Below are 15,971 nucleotides of genomic sequence, written 5' to 3' on the forward strand. Positions count from 1 at the left end.
GCCAGCATTTTGGAGCTGAAGCAGCGGCTGGGGACACTGTAGAGTGTTCGTGAAGTGGAGAGTATCGTGCATAGCATGTATAGAGAGGTGATCACACCGCAGGCTCAGACTACACAGGCAGGAAGGGAATGGGTGACCACCACACAGATCAAGAAACCTAGGCAGGCAGTGCTGGAATCTCCATATTGGATACTGTTGAGGGGAATGGTCTTTTAGGGGGAAACAGCAACAGCCAAATCCATTGCACCATGGTTGGTTCTGCTGCAGAAGGGAGTAAAAAGTGTGAGAATGCAATAGTTATAGTGGATTCAATTGTAAGGAATAGATAGATGTTTCTGAGGCCGCAAACGAGACTCCAGGAAGGTACATTGCCTCCCTAGTGCTAGGGTCAAGGATGTCTCAGAGCAGCTGCAGGACGTTCTGAAGGGGAAGGGCGAACAGCCAGTGGTTGTAGTACACATTGGTACAAACGACATAGGTAATAAAAGGAACGAGGTCCTAAAAGAAGAATATATGGAGATAGGAAGCAAGCTGAAAAGTAGGACCCCAAAAGTAGGACCCCAAAGGTCTCAGGATTACTACCTGCGCTAGTCCGAGTAGAAAGAGCAGGATACATAGGATGAATACATGGCTGAAAAGATGGTGTGAGAGGGAGCGTTTCAGATTCCTAGGGCATTGGGACCGGTTCTGGGGAAGTTGGGACCGATACAAACTGGACGGGTTACACCTGGACAGGCTCAGGACTGATGTCTTTGGGGAGGTACTTGCTAGAGTGGTTGGGGAGGGTTTAAACTAATATGACAGGGGGGATGAGAACCTTTGCAAGGATTCGAGAAGGGGGAATTAAGAACAAGAGGAAAAGACATTAAGGAGAATAAGGAAAGTGATAGGCAGAGAAATCGAGGGCCAGAGTCAGATAAGGACTGAGTAAAAAATAGCAGGGTGTTGCTGTTTTATATATAGGCATCATGGCATAAGCAGTGGCGTAGTGGCATTGCTGCTCAGCTAATAATCTGGAGACCCAGGGTAATGCTCTGGTGGACCCGGGTTCAAATCCCACCGTAGGAGATGGAGAAATTTAAATTCAATAAAAATCTGGAATTAAAAGTCTAATGATGACCATGAAACCACTGCTGGTTGTTGTAATAACCCATATTGTTCAGCCTCAACTAGAATATTGTCTAATTCTGAACATTACACCGGGTTCAGAATTTTGTTGGGTTCACACTGTTCTTGCCCAGCAGTGAGAAAACTGACGGGGAACCGCCATCAATTCCGTGGGGGAGGCCTGATTGAAACAAATGCCCTCCAGGCAGTTAAGCTGCCAATGACAGGACTTCCCCTCAACTTAAGTCCCCGGTGGCAGAAGTCCCACCTGTCCTGAGCTGCTGGCTTCATCATTGCTGACACTACCAGTGGGAGGGGTTACTAGTGGTGTCACTGCACTCACCAGAGGCCCAGGATCATTGTGGGACCTGAGGCCAAGGCTGAGTGAGGGTGGGATGAGAATTGCAGAGTGGGGTCACAGGAGAGGGGAGGGAATGAGATTCAGAGATGGGAGAGTGTGTTGGAGGCAAGAGCAAGGGTGAATTTCAGTGTTGACTCTCCTGCCTGATGCCAGGTCTCTCGATCAGGTACAGAGTGCTCAACTATGAGAGACAGCCCCGGGAGACCACTGGCAAAAACATCAGGATTTGCTGGGCAGCATTCGAAGGGCCTGGGAGAGATGTGCAGCCTCCTTCTAATCCCTGAGACAACACTTAATTGCATTAGACTCTGGGATAATAGATGATAATTGATTCATAATTGAGCCTGTTTGACAGCTTGCCAGATGCAGCTGGGAATCATTTGTCAGACTCTTCCACCCACCCGCTTAATCAGGAGTGGTTTTTGCCACAGCAAGGAGACTGATGGAAAGCCTCTCCCATGATTAAATGGGCCCAGCTCTGATGGGCTGTATTAAATACAGTCCTAGAAAAGATGTAAAGGTTTTTGAGAAGATGCAGAAAGGAGAATGGTTCCAAGGTTGAGGGACTTGAGTTTCATGGATAGAATGGAGAAGTTCCTGGGGGAAGAGAAGGTTGAGAGGGGGTGTAATAGAGGTGTTGGAAATTATTAGGGATCTGGACAGAGTGGATAGAGAGAGTTTGTTTCCATTGTGTGTGACCAGCAGACATAGATTTGTGGGGACCAGCAGACATAGATTTAAGGTGAATGCCAAAATCACAGCAGTCACATTAACAAAAACCTTCTACACAGTGAGCTGTTAGGATCTGGAATGCACAAGCTCAGGGTATAGTTGAAGCAGGTTCAATCATGGTTTTCAAAAGGGAATTGGATAAACACCTTAAGAGAAATAACTTGTAGAGCTGTAGGGAAACGGCTGAGGAGTGGGTCTAGCTGAGTTACTCTCACAGAGAGTCAGCATGAACATAATGGACAGAATGGCCTCCTGCTATGCAGTAACTATTCAATGATTCTATTCAAGAAGAACATATCGACATTGTTTGGATTCGTAAGAATGCATGTGGCCTGAGCCAACATCATTCGTAACTAGAAAGTAGTATTGTTGTATCAATATACAGGCCATCTGTGACAAGAGTAATAATCATGCATGTTAGTGTAACTTTCTCTGTCATCTCTCATGTTTCCTTCTTTCTACAATAGCCAGCTTGATAGGCCAATTGATAAAGCAACATATTACAGGAAAATAAAGAAAATATGCCTGCCTGTCTATTTACAAAGATCATAAGTTGATAAAGGGCCCTACATTTTCCGTCAGTTGTATTTTGTCAGGTTTAAAGCAATAAATAAGTTTGGAAAGACACATTATCAATATGTTGTTTCCTGCATATTCATGGACACCTCCACCCCTACTATTTTAGCACTACTTATTATTGTCCTCTCCTCCAGGGGAGCATTCTTTCCTTCAGGACTCCTACAGTGCTATCTCCAGTGTTTGATTGCTGAACATCACCATTCTGCACTGAATCATTTTTGCTGTGTGAAATATAGCTTTCAGGGCAACCAGCAGCCTTCAAATGCTGGTAACATGAAAAATCCTGACCCACAAACTTGGCACAGTCATATGGTGTAAAAATGTAGTCAGTTACGGGGCCAGGCGAACTCGAGATGTCTCAGCACTGAGCCCGGACTGCATTATCAGCACTTCCAACCAAGTTCATCATTATACCAGGATCCTTTTATTAAGTAGTTTAATTTAACACAGATAGTTCAGATTCATGTATTGTGTGTTTACACATTTTCCTCTTATTCTTTGAGAGCCAACTCACTCAATAAATTTGACTTGCTGCATGGAAGGAAATTTAAGTGCTTTCTCCAAAAAATTCAGTGAATGACAGCATCCTGCCTGTGGGATCATTTTAAACTTGCCAGCTGTCTCACTATCAGGAAAAAGCATTCAGCTGCTGTGGACTCTCAACAGTAAGATACAGATGAGTGATGGACATGTTTGTATAAGTTGTTCGAGCTCAGGCAGTAAAAGCCATGATGCTTTGCAGCTACAAAAGCCCCTTTCTGATGAGCTCATTCTCCATTTTACCAGAGATCAGTCCACTGCTACTTTTCACACATTGAACTGATGTAAAGCATAGTGAAGAAAAGGCATCAAGGCCACAGAAATACAGGGATTGGGAAGAGAATTCTGTACATACACTTATATATTTGTGTAGGATGTCACTCTCAGGCCACTATCTTTTTAATGTAATGGAAACATTTGGTCTCTTTCAACGTTAAAAAAGACTAAATAAGCCCTCAGCATATTTACAACCCAACTTCATTGAGTAGTATCATGGAATCCCTATAGAGCAGAAGAGAGGCCATTCGGCCCACCGACTCTCTGACAGAGTACCTTACCCAGCCCCTCTCCCCTGCCCTATCCTTGTAATTTCATCCATTTATCATAGCTAATCCCCCTAACCTACAGTAGAGTCATACAACACATCAGCTTAGATTTATTGATACTCTTGGGTCTTACTTTCGGTATGTAATAAGGCCAGCATGCATGGAGATCCATTTTGCTGAATCCCCACTCATCCAAACATTAAATCAATGTACCACTGCCAATTCCAAAGATACTATCAGTCTATTTCTGAGGCAGAAACTACATAATGGTGATGCTATCTATCCCAGCTCCTACTTATTTGGCTAAGGTGAGACTTCGCTCTAAAAAAGTGGTTAAGAGTTATGTTTGCTGCAAGTGGTTAATGGATCAATAACTAGAGAACACAGATTTAAGCTGATTGACATGAAACCAGAGATGACATGAGGAAAACATTTTTTAAAGTGCAATGCGTGCTTAGGAAATATAATGCCTGATAGGGTAATGGATAATATACAGTTGTTGCTTTGAAATGGAAAATTAGATAAATCATTGAAAGAGAAAAAAAATTGAAGGAATGGGGATAGAGTAGGACGACCTGGATTGCTTTTTGAAAGAGCCAGCACAGACTCTATGGCCGAATAGCCTCCTACTGTGCAGGACTCTTCAATGATCCTATGCTCCTAGCCTACTTCCGCCAAATGCACTGCTCTGCCAGTGGTGGTAAGAGCATCACCACTGCCCCAAAGAAATACACACAAAACACACGCACCCAAGCATTAGCTTCTATGCCATGGGGGCTATTCTAGGTTGTCAGTTTAAACAACATGTACAAGCCAAACAAATGTGCTCACTGTATCAAGGAAGTCATATGTTTTTCTCCAGAGCACGCAATTTCATTAGTTTTCCTTTGGACAATCAAGAATAAAAATGGCAGTGTATTTTCCAAAATTGGATGACTGTCATTTTAAGACAACTAAGACCAGACATCAACAGTTGCAGGTTGCACCAATTGTATGTTTTCACGTCCATCTGACTTCATGGTTTTTCAATCAGCTGCTGGGAGATGGTGGCACAGTGGTTAGCACTGCTGCTTCACAGCACCAGGTATTCAGGTAAGCGAGCTGGGCTTTCCTTTGATGGTCATTAGCTGGTGTCCTCTCATGGGCTGGCAGAGACTGCTTCATTATCAGAACTGTTGTGAATGGAGCTGGGATTGTCAACAGCAGCTCAATATTGCCCTTGTAGCAGAGGAAAGATCATAGATGAAAAGTTAAAGGTGATTGGGCTGAGGACACTTCCTTGAGGAATTCCTGCAGTGACATCCTGAGGCCATGATAACTGACTCTGCCAACTACATCTTTCCTTACGTCAAATATGACTCCGGCCTTTTGAGGATTTATTCTTTGATCTCTGTTGATCAGACTGATGCTTGATTAAATGCTGACTTGATGTCATTCAGTTCCTGTCTGAATCAAGGTTGTGATTAGGCAGCACCTTGTGGCAGAAGTCAAACTGAACATCCATGAGAACTTATTTGTGTGTTTTTCAGTGCATTATACAGATTTACTTGGAACTGGTGCACTTGGTCACAACCTTTATCCCCTCCAATTCTACGGGCTTGGCCAATTCCCCAGGCAGCAGCAGGCACATAGCAGTTTGGATCTTTCATAGAAATCATAGACTACGTAGGGGTCAGAAGGAAGCCCACTGAGTCTGCATCGACTCAGCATCTTACCCAGGCCTACACATCCCTTGCCCAACCCCTAATCCAACTTACCTGCACAACTTGGGATACTAAAGGACAATTTAACATGGCCAATCTACCTAACCTGCACATCTTTGGAATAGGGGAGGAAACCAGAGCACCCAGAGAAAACCCACGCAGACACGGGGAGAACGTGCAAATTCCACAGTCACCCAAAGATGGAATTAAACCTGAATACCTGGTGCTGTGAAGCAGCAGTGCTAACCACTGTGCCACCATCTCCCAGCAGCTGATTGTGCAGCAGCTTGGTGTTGTGGGTCAGACAGGAAGCCATACCTGCGAAGCACTCAAAGTGTCATTGATGAGTGAGTTCATGATGCTCATGGCCTTGGAGTAGATGCCTGTGTCAGGGTGAACCTGCTTCATTACTTTATAGATGTAGATGGCATAACTCCTTCCTGAACTTCCTCCTCTTCTTGCCACTCTTTGTTTGCGGCTTCTTTTAGGCTTTCCCGGAAACTTGGACCTTCCTGTTGTCAGGCATGGTGAATGCAGACTGCAGACACAGAATAATGAATGCTTTATTGATCATCTCAAAGAGACTAATAGGGCTGCAATTGGTCACTTTAGATCCTTTCTTGTGAATACCTGGGCAATCTTCCACATTGTTAGGTCGATGCTAGTACCATAGATGTAGTGGAACCTCTTGGCTATAGGGAAGTAGTTACTGCTGCCAAGATGTTGTAAGGACACATAGCCTTTATTGCGTCCAGTTGACTCACCCACTTCTTAATATCAGATGGAATTGGACACTGGCATTTATGATAATGATGACAGCAGAAGATGATCAAGTGGTATCATCCATCTAGCACTTTTAATTGAACTTGCCTTGTCTCTTACATCTTTATAATTAATAGGCTGGCAATGCCAGAGCAGTTTAAGTATCAGGACTTGGAATATTGGGGTGAAGAGGAGAAGCCAGGAGAGGGTCCAAAGGTTTTGGAGTCAGGAACAGCAAGATTAGGCCTGATGTTAGTGCAGTATTCAATTGTTCACTGATTAATTTTGTATATATTGACTTTTCTCTGTGGCATTAGTCAAGCCTGTGGGTGCGGTTAGAGAAACAGAAACTAAACTGAAAGTAGGAAGCTGTAAATATGAGAGCAAACATTTGAATAAGGACTTATAAATAAAGCTCCTGTTTAGACATAGAAACTGGTCTGCCCTCTGTATATCACCGAGGCATAAAATATAATTGACAATGAGATCGAAATAGTTTCAACTTGCTGACTCCAGCAAATAACCTTTTTTTTTGATGGGAGTCATACCCACGCAGTGGGATAATGGATTTTGAGGTTCAAGATCTGCCTGCTCACTAATACGGATGGACAATCCAAATTTAGCAGTGACCCACAAGAAGACAATACTCTCACATTATCTCAGAGTGGGTGGCCAACATGTATTCGAGCAGCTTATAAAATACATTTGTTACGGCAGTAAACGCTCTTGAAAAACAGGGAAAAAATGTGACAATCGAATCAGTCCACCTGAGAACTCAAAACAGTCAGATAGCTTCAAAAATTGTGCAGGCACTCACCAATTCACAACACCATGTCTAACTCGAGTTGTCTTTAAAGTGAAATGTTATTGAAGGAGGCAGTTTCGTCAGTTCAACGTACGGAGGAATCTATTCCCACGAGTGAAGTATAGCATGTGTACACCATCGCAAACTATAAAACACAAGATCATTTCAAGGAATGCTCAGTCAAGATTATGGGCATCTGAGTGTTGTTCCTCACCAATGTCAGGGTGAAAGAATGAGTGACAAACTCTACCATCGGTGTTTTTCATAACTTTCTTTCATGCCTACAACAGACATTCTTCAAGTTTATGATGACGAACGATCCTTCTGGTTTTGGGAACAATCACAGATCCAGCACACTACAAAAACATCATTCCAGACAGGTTTATGCTCTACGTTGCAAAGGCCTTATGGGAGTAAATGTTTTCGATAAGTTTGACTTCCAACTTGAAGATCCTACCAGGGCACATATTAATGTGATCACTGACTCCGCACAAATCTATCTTTCTTTATTTACTAGATGTGGAGAGATTAAAGGGTACTGTCATGCTCCTTGTGTTGACAAATCAATTCTGCTGGTTTTGAAAAATTTGAGATAGCTAATATTTATAAAGTAAAGTTCATTTATTAGTCACAAGCAGATTTACATTAACACTGCAATGAAGTTATTGTGAAAATCCCCAATTCGCCACACTCCGGCACTTGTTTGGGTACACTGAGGGAGAATTTAGCATGGCCAGTGCACCGAACCAGCAGTCTTTCAGACTGTGGGAGGAAACCAGGGCACCCAGAAGAAACCCACGCAGACATGGGAAGAACGTGCAGACTCTGCAGAGACAGTGACCCAAGCTGGGAATCGAACCTGGGTCCCTGGCACTGTGAGGCAGCAGTGCTAATGTGCCACCGTGCCACCCTATTTAGATTTGTCCCATAGATTTGCAATCTATGCCAAGGTGTCACAGGAGCTGGCACAACTTGGAGCTGATGGAATAATTGAACAAATCAATTCATTGCTGTGGTTAATGAACTAAGTCACTTTACAAATCAAAAATAGCAAACTTAGATTGTATCGACCTTAAGGTGGTCAACAAAGCAATCATTCCAGGCAACTATTCACTTCCCATGATCCAAGAACCATCCACCATCATTTCATGATGCCACAGTCTTCACAAAGCTTGACATGTATTGGAGTTAAATTCAGATACCACAAGCAGAGCAAAGCCGATATCTTACAGCCTGTTATCTAGCACTAACTACCCTATGGACAAAGCTCAGCAACAGCTCACTCCAGAAGATCATTTCTTCAGTCTTGTTAGATATTGAGGCGACGCTCAGTCTACTTGACAATGTTATTGTCCATAGAAGCGACAGAGAACATGATCAGCAACTATCTCCACTCGACTGGTACAACACAATTTGACACTCAACAAGGATAAATGCCCACTCGCAGCATCAGAAACTAATTATCTAGGGTGCAGACTTACTTCAACTAGAGAAAAGCCTACACAAGACAATGTCAAAGTCATTTATGCACTTCCAAACTGGTCCAATGTGATAAGGTGGTCTAATTCCTGAGTGCTACTAACATTTATCACAGATTCATCCGTAAGTATTCAAGAGATTGCAGGTCCTCTTCAAAAGCTGTGTAAAGATGCACAATAGGAATAGACAATTGCAGAAAAGCGTTTAAACATAGAAACATTGAAAGAAGGAAGAAAGAGTAGGCTATTAAGCCCTTTGAGCCTGTATCACCATTCATTTCAATCATGGCTGATCATCAAATTCAATATCTTGATCCCACCTTCTCCCATATCCCTTTAGCCCCAAGAGCTATCTCTAATTTCTTCTTGAAATCAGACAACGCTTTGGCCTAACTACTTCTTGTGGTAGCAAATTCCACAGATTCATTACTCTCCAGGTGAAGAAATTTCTCCTTATCATAGTCCTAAAAAGTTGACCCCTTATCCGCAAACTATGACCCCTAGTTCTGGACTCCCCCCACCATTGGGAATATTCTTTTTGAATCTACCCTGTCTAATCCGGTTAGAATTTTGTAAGTTTCTATGAGATGTTTGACATATTAAAAGTGAAAATAGCACTGCAGCCATTGCTTGCTCATTTCAACGCACCTCCATCTGACATGCGACAAAACCTGCAATCGAAAGATGGCATTAAATATTCAACAGGGTGATAAAGGACAATGAGAGCTAGTATTGCAGAGGGGAAAATGTTTAGACCATCATTCATAACCTACTTCACACATATCAATCTACCCCACACACTGACCAGAAAGACAACAGGTACACTTACGACTGGTCATAACTTTCACGTGTTTTCTTTAAAATTCATTTGTGGGATATGGGCGTCAGTGGTTGGTCAGCATTTATTGCCCATCCCTAGTTGCCCTTGTTCAGGGGGCAGTTGAGAATCAATCACATTGCTGGAGTCACATGTAGGCCAGACCAGGTAAGGACAGCAGATTTCCTTCCCTAAAGGGCATTAGTGAACCAGATGGTTTTTCTGACAATTAACAATGGTTTCATGGTCATCAATAGATTCTTAATATCAGATACTTCTTTAAAAATTGAATTCTAATTCCACCATCTGCCACGGCCAGATTCGAACCCGGGTCCCCAGAACATTATCTGAATTTCTGGATTAATAGTCCAACAATTATACCAGTCGGCCATCGCCTCCCCATCATTAAGCTTTCACTGTTATCCAATGAGAATGTCAGGGTGAAAGCAGGAGAAATTACAAAGTGACAAGGTAAAGACAAAAGCATAACTTGACAAGCGAACAGGCACAAGGAAACCACCATTTGAAGTTGGAGATTTGGTTTGCATCAAATGACCAAATCACAACCACAAACCCGCATCATCTCTATCAGGACCAAAGCACAGGTACCAACACTTAACTGTTGGATGACAACAGAATGGAAGGAATTTCACTTGATAATGAGCAGACCAGGATATTCCAATGACACTGATTATGAGGATACATGACCTTTTCTGACAAGCAACCGTAATGTTGATCATCCATCTCATTGAGCTGATCACATGGAATCACAACATCAAATTCGTATCTCTCAATGCCATCAACAACCTTCATATCTCAAAGACTATTTCTGTACTTAAGAGTAAATGCACATTCTGAAGCCTTAAGATGTACACATGTTTGTTGTTTACAGTTTAAAATCAGTTCACTCAACTTTACAAGGGGAAAAGATGTAGTCAATTGTTCAACTGTTTGGTGTTTGAATGTGTGTGTCTGTTGATCATTCTCTTTGCTGTTAGTCAAACATGTGGGTATGGTTAGCGAAACAGCAATTAACTGAAACAAGAAGCTGCAAACACGAGAGCAGATATTCCAGAAAACACTTGTAAATTAAGCTATTCATAGAAACTGGTAATTTTTCTTTATATTGCCGAGCCATAAAACACAAAAGGTGGAATGGGGAAGGAAGAAATAAAATACACTCAGTAGAGCCATTAAACAGAATCCTTTTACGTTATTTACAACAACTCATATTTATAAAGCACCTTTAATAGAATGAAACGTCCCAAGTGCATCACAAGGAGCATTATACAGCAAAATATGACACCATGCCATATAAGGAGATATTAGATCAGAAGACCAAGAAGTAGGTTCCAAGGGGTGTTTTAAAGGACCAAAGCAACACAGGACAACTAACATATGCAATAAATATCACTGTGCTGACATTGCTCACACAGTAAGTCTCACAACACCAGGTTAAAGTCACCTGGTGAAGGGGCAGCGCTCCGAAAATTCCTCCTCCTACCAAATAACCTGTTGGACTTTAACCTGGTGTTGTGAGACTTCTTATAGTGCCTACCCCAGTCCAACACCGGCATCTCCACACCATTGCTCACAAAAGAATAAATATGAGAAATTTAAAAACTTTGAAAGGAACAACCAAAAGTCATTGTTCACATCAAAACTAATAATGTAATAAATAAGGCCAGTGGGTGACATTTTGAGAGGTGCTAAATGATACCTTTTGGAACAGGTGTCTTGCCTGCAATTGGACACAATGCTCTGAGACCAATCCAGTGATTTACGAAAGTTTATCTTAGCTTCATGGGGTGGCATGGTGGCACAGTAGTTAGCACTGCTATCTCACAACACCAGGGACCCACATTCAGTTCTGGCCTTTGGTGACTGTCTGTGTGGAGTTTGCACGTTCTCCCCATGTCTTCCGAATGCTCCAGTTTATTCCCATCGTCCAAAGATGTGTGGGTTAGATTGATTGGCCATCCTAAATTGCCCTAGTGTCAGTGGGATGAGCAGGGTAAACACGTTGGGTTACAGACATAGGGCCTGGGAGGGACTGTTGTCAGTGCAGGCCAAATGGCATCCTTCTGCACCATATGGATTCTATGAACTTCCTTCCTTAACTAATCCATTTCTCCTTTTATAAGTCAAGGATCCCGTACTCTTTAACAGCCTTACATACAAGATTATGAAGGCATTTGACAGGGTGAAGAGAGAGCACTTATTTCCCTATTAGAAATTCATAGAGAAGAACTGGGATAAACTGTTCCAGTATGGAAAGCTTTGGCAATAAAGGAAGGAACTATTGCATTTTCTGATTGCAGAGTGAACATTTGAAGCAGATAATGACATAAATTATTCAGTGAAAGCAAAGCAGAGATTAATTACGGATTCTGGTAAAGTGAAGTCCTAGAAAGCCAAACACACAAACCTATTCCTGGAAAATAAAAACAGCGGTCGCTGACCTTAAGTGAATAAGATATTACATTGCAGGAGTCTGAATTCACTCATTTAAGCATTATCCTGCTTTATAAAAGCTGATATGTTAACCCATTTTGCCGATGAGTTAAGCTCTATTTTAAGAAGTGTTTTTGTCAAGGTGTGAAAATTACCTAGGTAACAGCGATATCTTAAAGGCTTTCATACAAACTAAGAGCACATCTCTCATCAGGTATTGCAGCTCAAGCACTTTTAAGCAATTAAAATAGTGCTTTTTGACTAATTAATAGTCAAGCTTTCTAAGCCTATAATTCATCCACCAGTTAATTTAATATCTAACTTGATATCCATTGAATGATATAGCAGCACTCAGGCCATCGTTGCTATGTCAGCTCTGAACGAGCTATCCAATTCATCTCTCTATCCCTGCTCATCCCCCTTAGCCCTGTATTCTCCACCCTCTGTCCTTTCTAACATCCAATTATTTTTTGAATGTTTCTATTGAATCTGCAACATCACCTTTTCAGGTACATTACATTCCAAATTACAAAACCATACTGTGTAAAAAAAGGTGTTGGGTTCGTTTGCCAATCACCATAAACATATGTTCTTGATTCTGTCACTGGAAGAAGCTTCTCTTTGCTCATGATTTTGAACACATCTATCAAATCTATTCTCCCTCTCCTCTGCAGCAAACAACTCTAGTTTCTCCAGACTATCTGCACAACTGAAGTCTCACACCCCTGGTACCATTCTAAGGACTCCCTTGTAGCCTCTTCAAATCCTTGCCACCCTTCCCACAAAGTGGTAGCCAGAACGGAACACAATACTCGAAGGCTAAGGCTAAACTGTATTTGATAAGGGCTCAGCATAACTTCCTTGATTTTGTACTCCATTTCTCTATTAATAAAGCCAAGTACACGTGGTTCTTTTTTTAAACACAGCTTTCTTCCTTGCATTCAAGCTGATTTTAATAATAGTCAAAGCGTTACCGCGGAAGAGCTAATACACCAGTAAGTCAGTCAGCATCTTCAAGAGAGTGGGCAGAACTGACAAAACAAATCTCTTTTCTGGTTGGCATGGACACAATGGCCTCCTGTGTTGTAAATCTTTGTGTCTAAAAATGTTTAACTAGTCAACCATCACCTAAAATGAATTATGGTGTGTACAAGAAACTTAAGGAATTTGACACAGATTAGATAGGCACCTTATACTTTTATTACATTCACAAAAAGAACATTTAACAGTTTACAAATGCAAGTACAGGAATCAAAATAGATAATCACATATTGCTAGTACAAAATATTCAATGGCTTGATTCACGAAACATTCTTTAAAGGAGTGTGCAACTATTCCCTTTTACGCCACACAAACAAGTTTGTTTGTAATAGACATATTATAGATTTTCTCTCAATGAGTCAGTTGGTAAAGGCAGCATATCATCCAACTATATATTACAGAAGGTCTAAATTCCATTGCTGCTTAGCACTGAGTTAGATGATCTCAGCTGGGATTATGTCGCTTCGGCACTTTTGAACAAGGAGAAATAGGCAGGATTCCCATTTCTGATAGTGTTCCCTACGGGGAAAGAACTATGCAAATGACAACAGGTGGGGAGTGAGATTGGCTTTATTAAATCAAATAATGGGGTGAACCTTACAGCATGAACAACAACTTGGGAAATCAACAGTATCTGTGAAACTATGGTTCAGTTTAAAAAAGGCTCCTTCAATAGGAATAAAATAATCTATCCATTGCAGAAATGTTTTAAATACAAAAATTGGACAGTATTGCATTGTCTTCAAATTAAAGACCAGAGCTTAATAATTCAGTAGTGCAAAGGGTACAAAGGGTAAGTGCATGCTTTTTTCTTTTAACACCAGAAGTACTCTGGCCATCATTATGGTTAGAAGTTCTCAGTTAGCATCCAGTGCTGGTACTCGGAACTGACATCAGGCCCATTGTACACATAAAATTGGGGCCAGTTAGCTTCTGGTACCTTCGCCAACTTAAGTTTGTGAATGACCACCGTGGCCCACATGACAATTTCCACTATCAGAGTTTACATAACTAAAGGACTCAACCTTAAGCGCCAGGCCAATCAAGATCAATGTCAGAAAATATTTTTCCACACAGTGGGTAGTGGAAATCTGGAACCTTCACCCCCAAAATTTGTTGAGGCTGGTCAATTGTAAATTTCAAAACTGAGGTCAATAAAGTTTAGTTGGGCAAGGGCATTAAGACTTGCAGAACCAAGTCAGATAAATGAAGATAAAGTACACATCGGCCATGAACCAGCCAAATGGAGGAACTGGTTCAAGGGGCTGAATGGCCTATTTCGGTTTCAATGTTCTAATTTTTTTGATGGTTGGGGAGAGGGAAAATGGGGGAATGAAGGGTTTTACTAATGCCCACATCAAAGACTTACTAAGTAATTAAATAAAAGAGCACATGTCCCAGCATATTCAAAAAAGGTATAAATATTTTGAAAGGAAATGTATTTTTTAACCAAACCAGACAGGCGAATAACTAATGTCATTGGCCCCTTATTTTCGAAAAATACCACACTGGACTGATTAAATAAATCCCCAAAAGGTTGAGAATTGCTTTGACAATAGCAATCACATTTATGTGACAGGAAATGTTGAAACAAAATTCATCCTTATAATTTTGGTGAAAAGGAAATTCCTCATGTACTCTACTGCCCTGCAGAACCCTGATGAATGCTGAGGTAATAATGATATAAAACTGATCAACTGAATCTCATTCACTTATAACATGACTCACTTTCATTTTTAAAGACAAAATGATGCATTTCACAAGTAAACTTGATCCTTTTAAACAGAAAGATAAAATACAATGGATGCTGAAAATTTGAAATATAAACAGAATATACTCATCAGCTCAGTTTCATAGAATCAGAGTCCCTACTTTGCAGAAGAGACCATTTAGCCCATCGAGTCTGCACCCACTCTCTGACAGAGTATCTTAACTCAGGCCCTCTCCACTGCCCTTTCCCATCGAATTTACACATCTTGGGATACTAAGGGCAATTTAGCATGGCCAATCCACTTAACCTGCACATCTGCAGTAGTACCTGCAGAGAGAAACAGTGTCAACATTTAAGTAAATGAACTTTCATCAGAACTGGAAAACATTACAGGTGGAACAGATTTTAACAAGTGGAGAGGCAGGGAAAATGAGGTGGGGGGGGGGGGGGGGGTGATGGTGGTGTGGAAAGGATTGGAAAGATCAAAAGGAATATCCGCAACAGATTGCAATGCAGAAATGATGAAATGTCAAAAGGGATGATGGTCAACATATCCTCTAATTATTTTTTGGCACGCACAGACCTTTAAGTGTGCAATTCCATTAAAGTTTTGCATGGCCACACATGCATGGTAACTTAAAAGGGCTAACGTGTGTAGCTGCATGGGAACATTTGTGGCTGTTGCATAAGGGAGACAAAAGACATAAAGGTGAATAACATGAGAGAGGCAAGTGGAAATCGCATTGGTGGAAAGAGCAGAAATTCAAGGTGGGAAGGGAAACGAGTCAAATAATACCAACACAAAGGCAAAATACTGCAGATAGGGATATCATTAGCTTCTCACCATTAATTGTTGATCACTGCTGAACAATGCAGGGTGGGAGAGAGGGAGTGCAGTGCCATCTGAGAACAGCATCCAGTTTGGTTGCAATGATTGAATGGTGGAATAAGATTGCCAATGCTCAATGGCTCACTTGTATGGAGAATCAAAACAAGTACCGGGAGGTGTCAGAGGCATGTTGAAAATGTGCCTGAAAGCCTGTCGGCAGGAGGGGAGAAAAGCCACAACTGGAGTCAGTGCTTTAAAGTAATTTTAAGACAACTGAGCAATTGAAATCTTTCAGTTTAAGGGAAGCAAATTTCCACCAATAGTAAAGTTTATCCGTTCTGTAATGAATCTATAAACATGTGGGAGATCTGTTCAATCTAGTCTATGCTATTCTCCAATTCAGGCAGCAGCAGGAAGGGCTGTACAAATCTTGTTACCACCCCTGCCTTGAATGAGAATGGGGAAGAAAAAAAAAACATTCAGCTGCGGTTCCTCCTCTGATCACTA

The 15,971-nt window shown here is 41.5% G+C and overlaps 1 protein-coding gene across 1 annotated transcript in view; it reads right to left on the reverse strand.

The window, feature by feature from the left end:
- Positions 1–13,062: 13,062 nt before the first annotated feature.
- Positions 13,063–15,971, reverse strand: part of mtmr8 (myotubularin related protein 8) — a 52,073-nt gene continuing 49,164 nt past the window's right edge. Inside the window, exon 15 of the mRNA XM_078211363.1 lies at positions 13,063–14,962. Within this exon, the coding sequence (XP_078067489.1) occupies positions 14,909–14,962 (54 nt within the window). The 3' untranslated portion in view covers positions 13,063–14,908. The remainder of the gene's footprint in view (positions 14,963–15,971) is intronic.

The sequence above is a fragment of the Mustelus asterias genome, chromosome 4 (genome assembly GCF_964213995.1).
Source record: "Mustelus asterias chromosome 4, sMusAst1.hap1.1, whole genome shotgun sequence".
Taxonomy (NCBI): domain Eukaryota; kingdom Metazoa; phylum Chordata; class Chondrichthyes; order Carcharhiniformes; family Triakidae; genus Mustelus; species Mustelus asterias.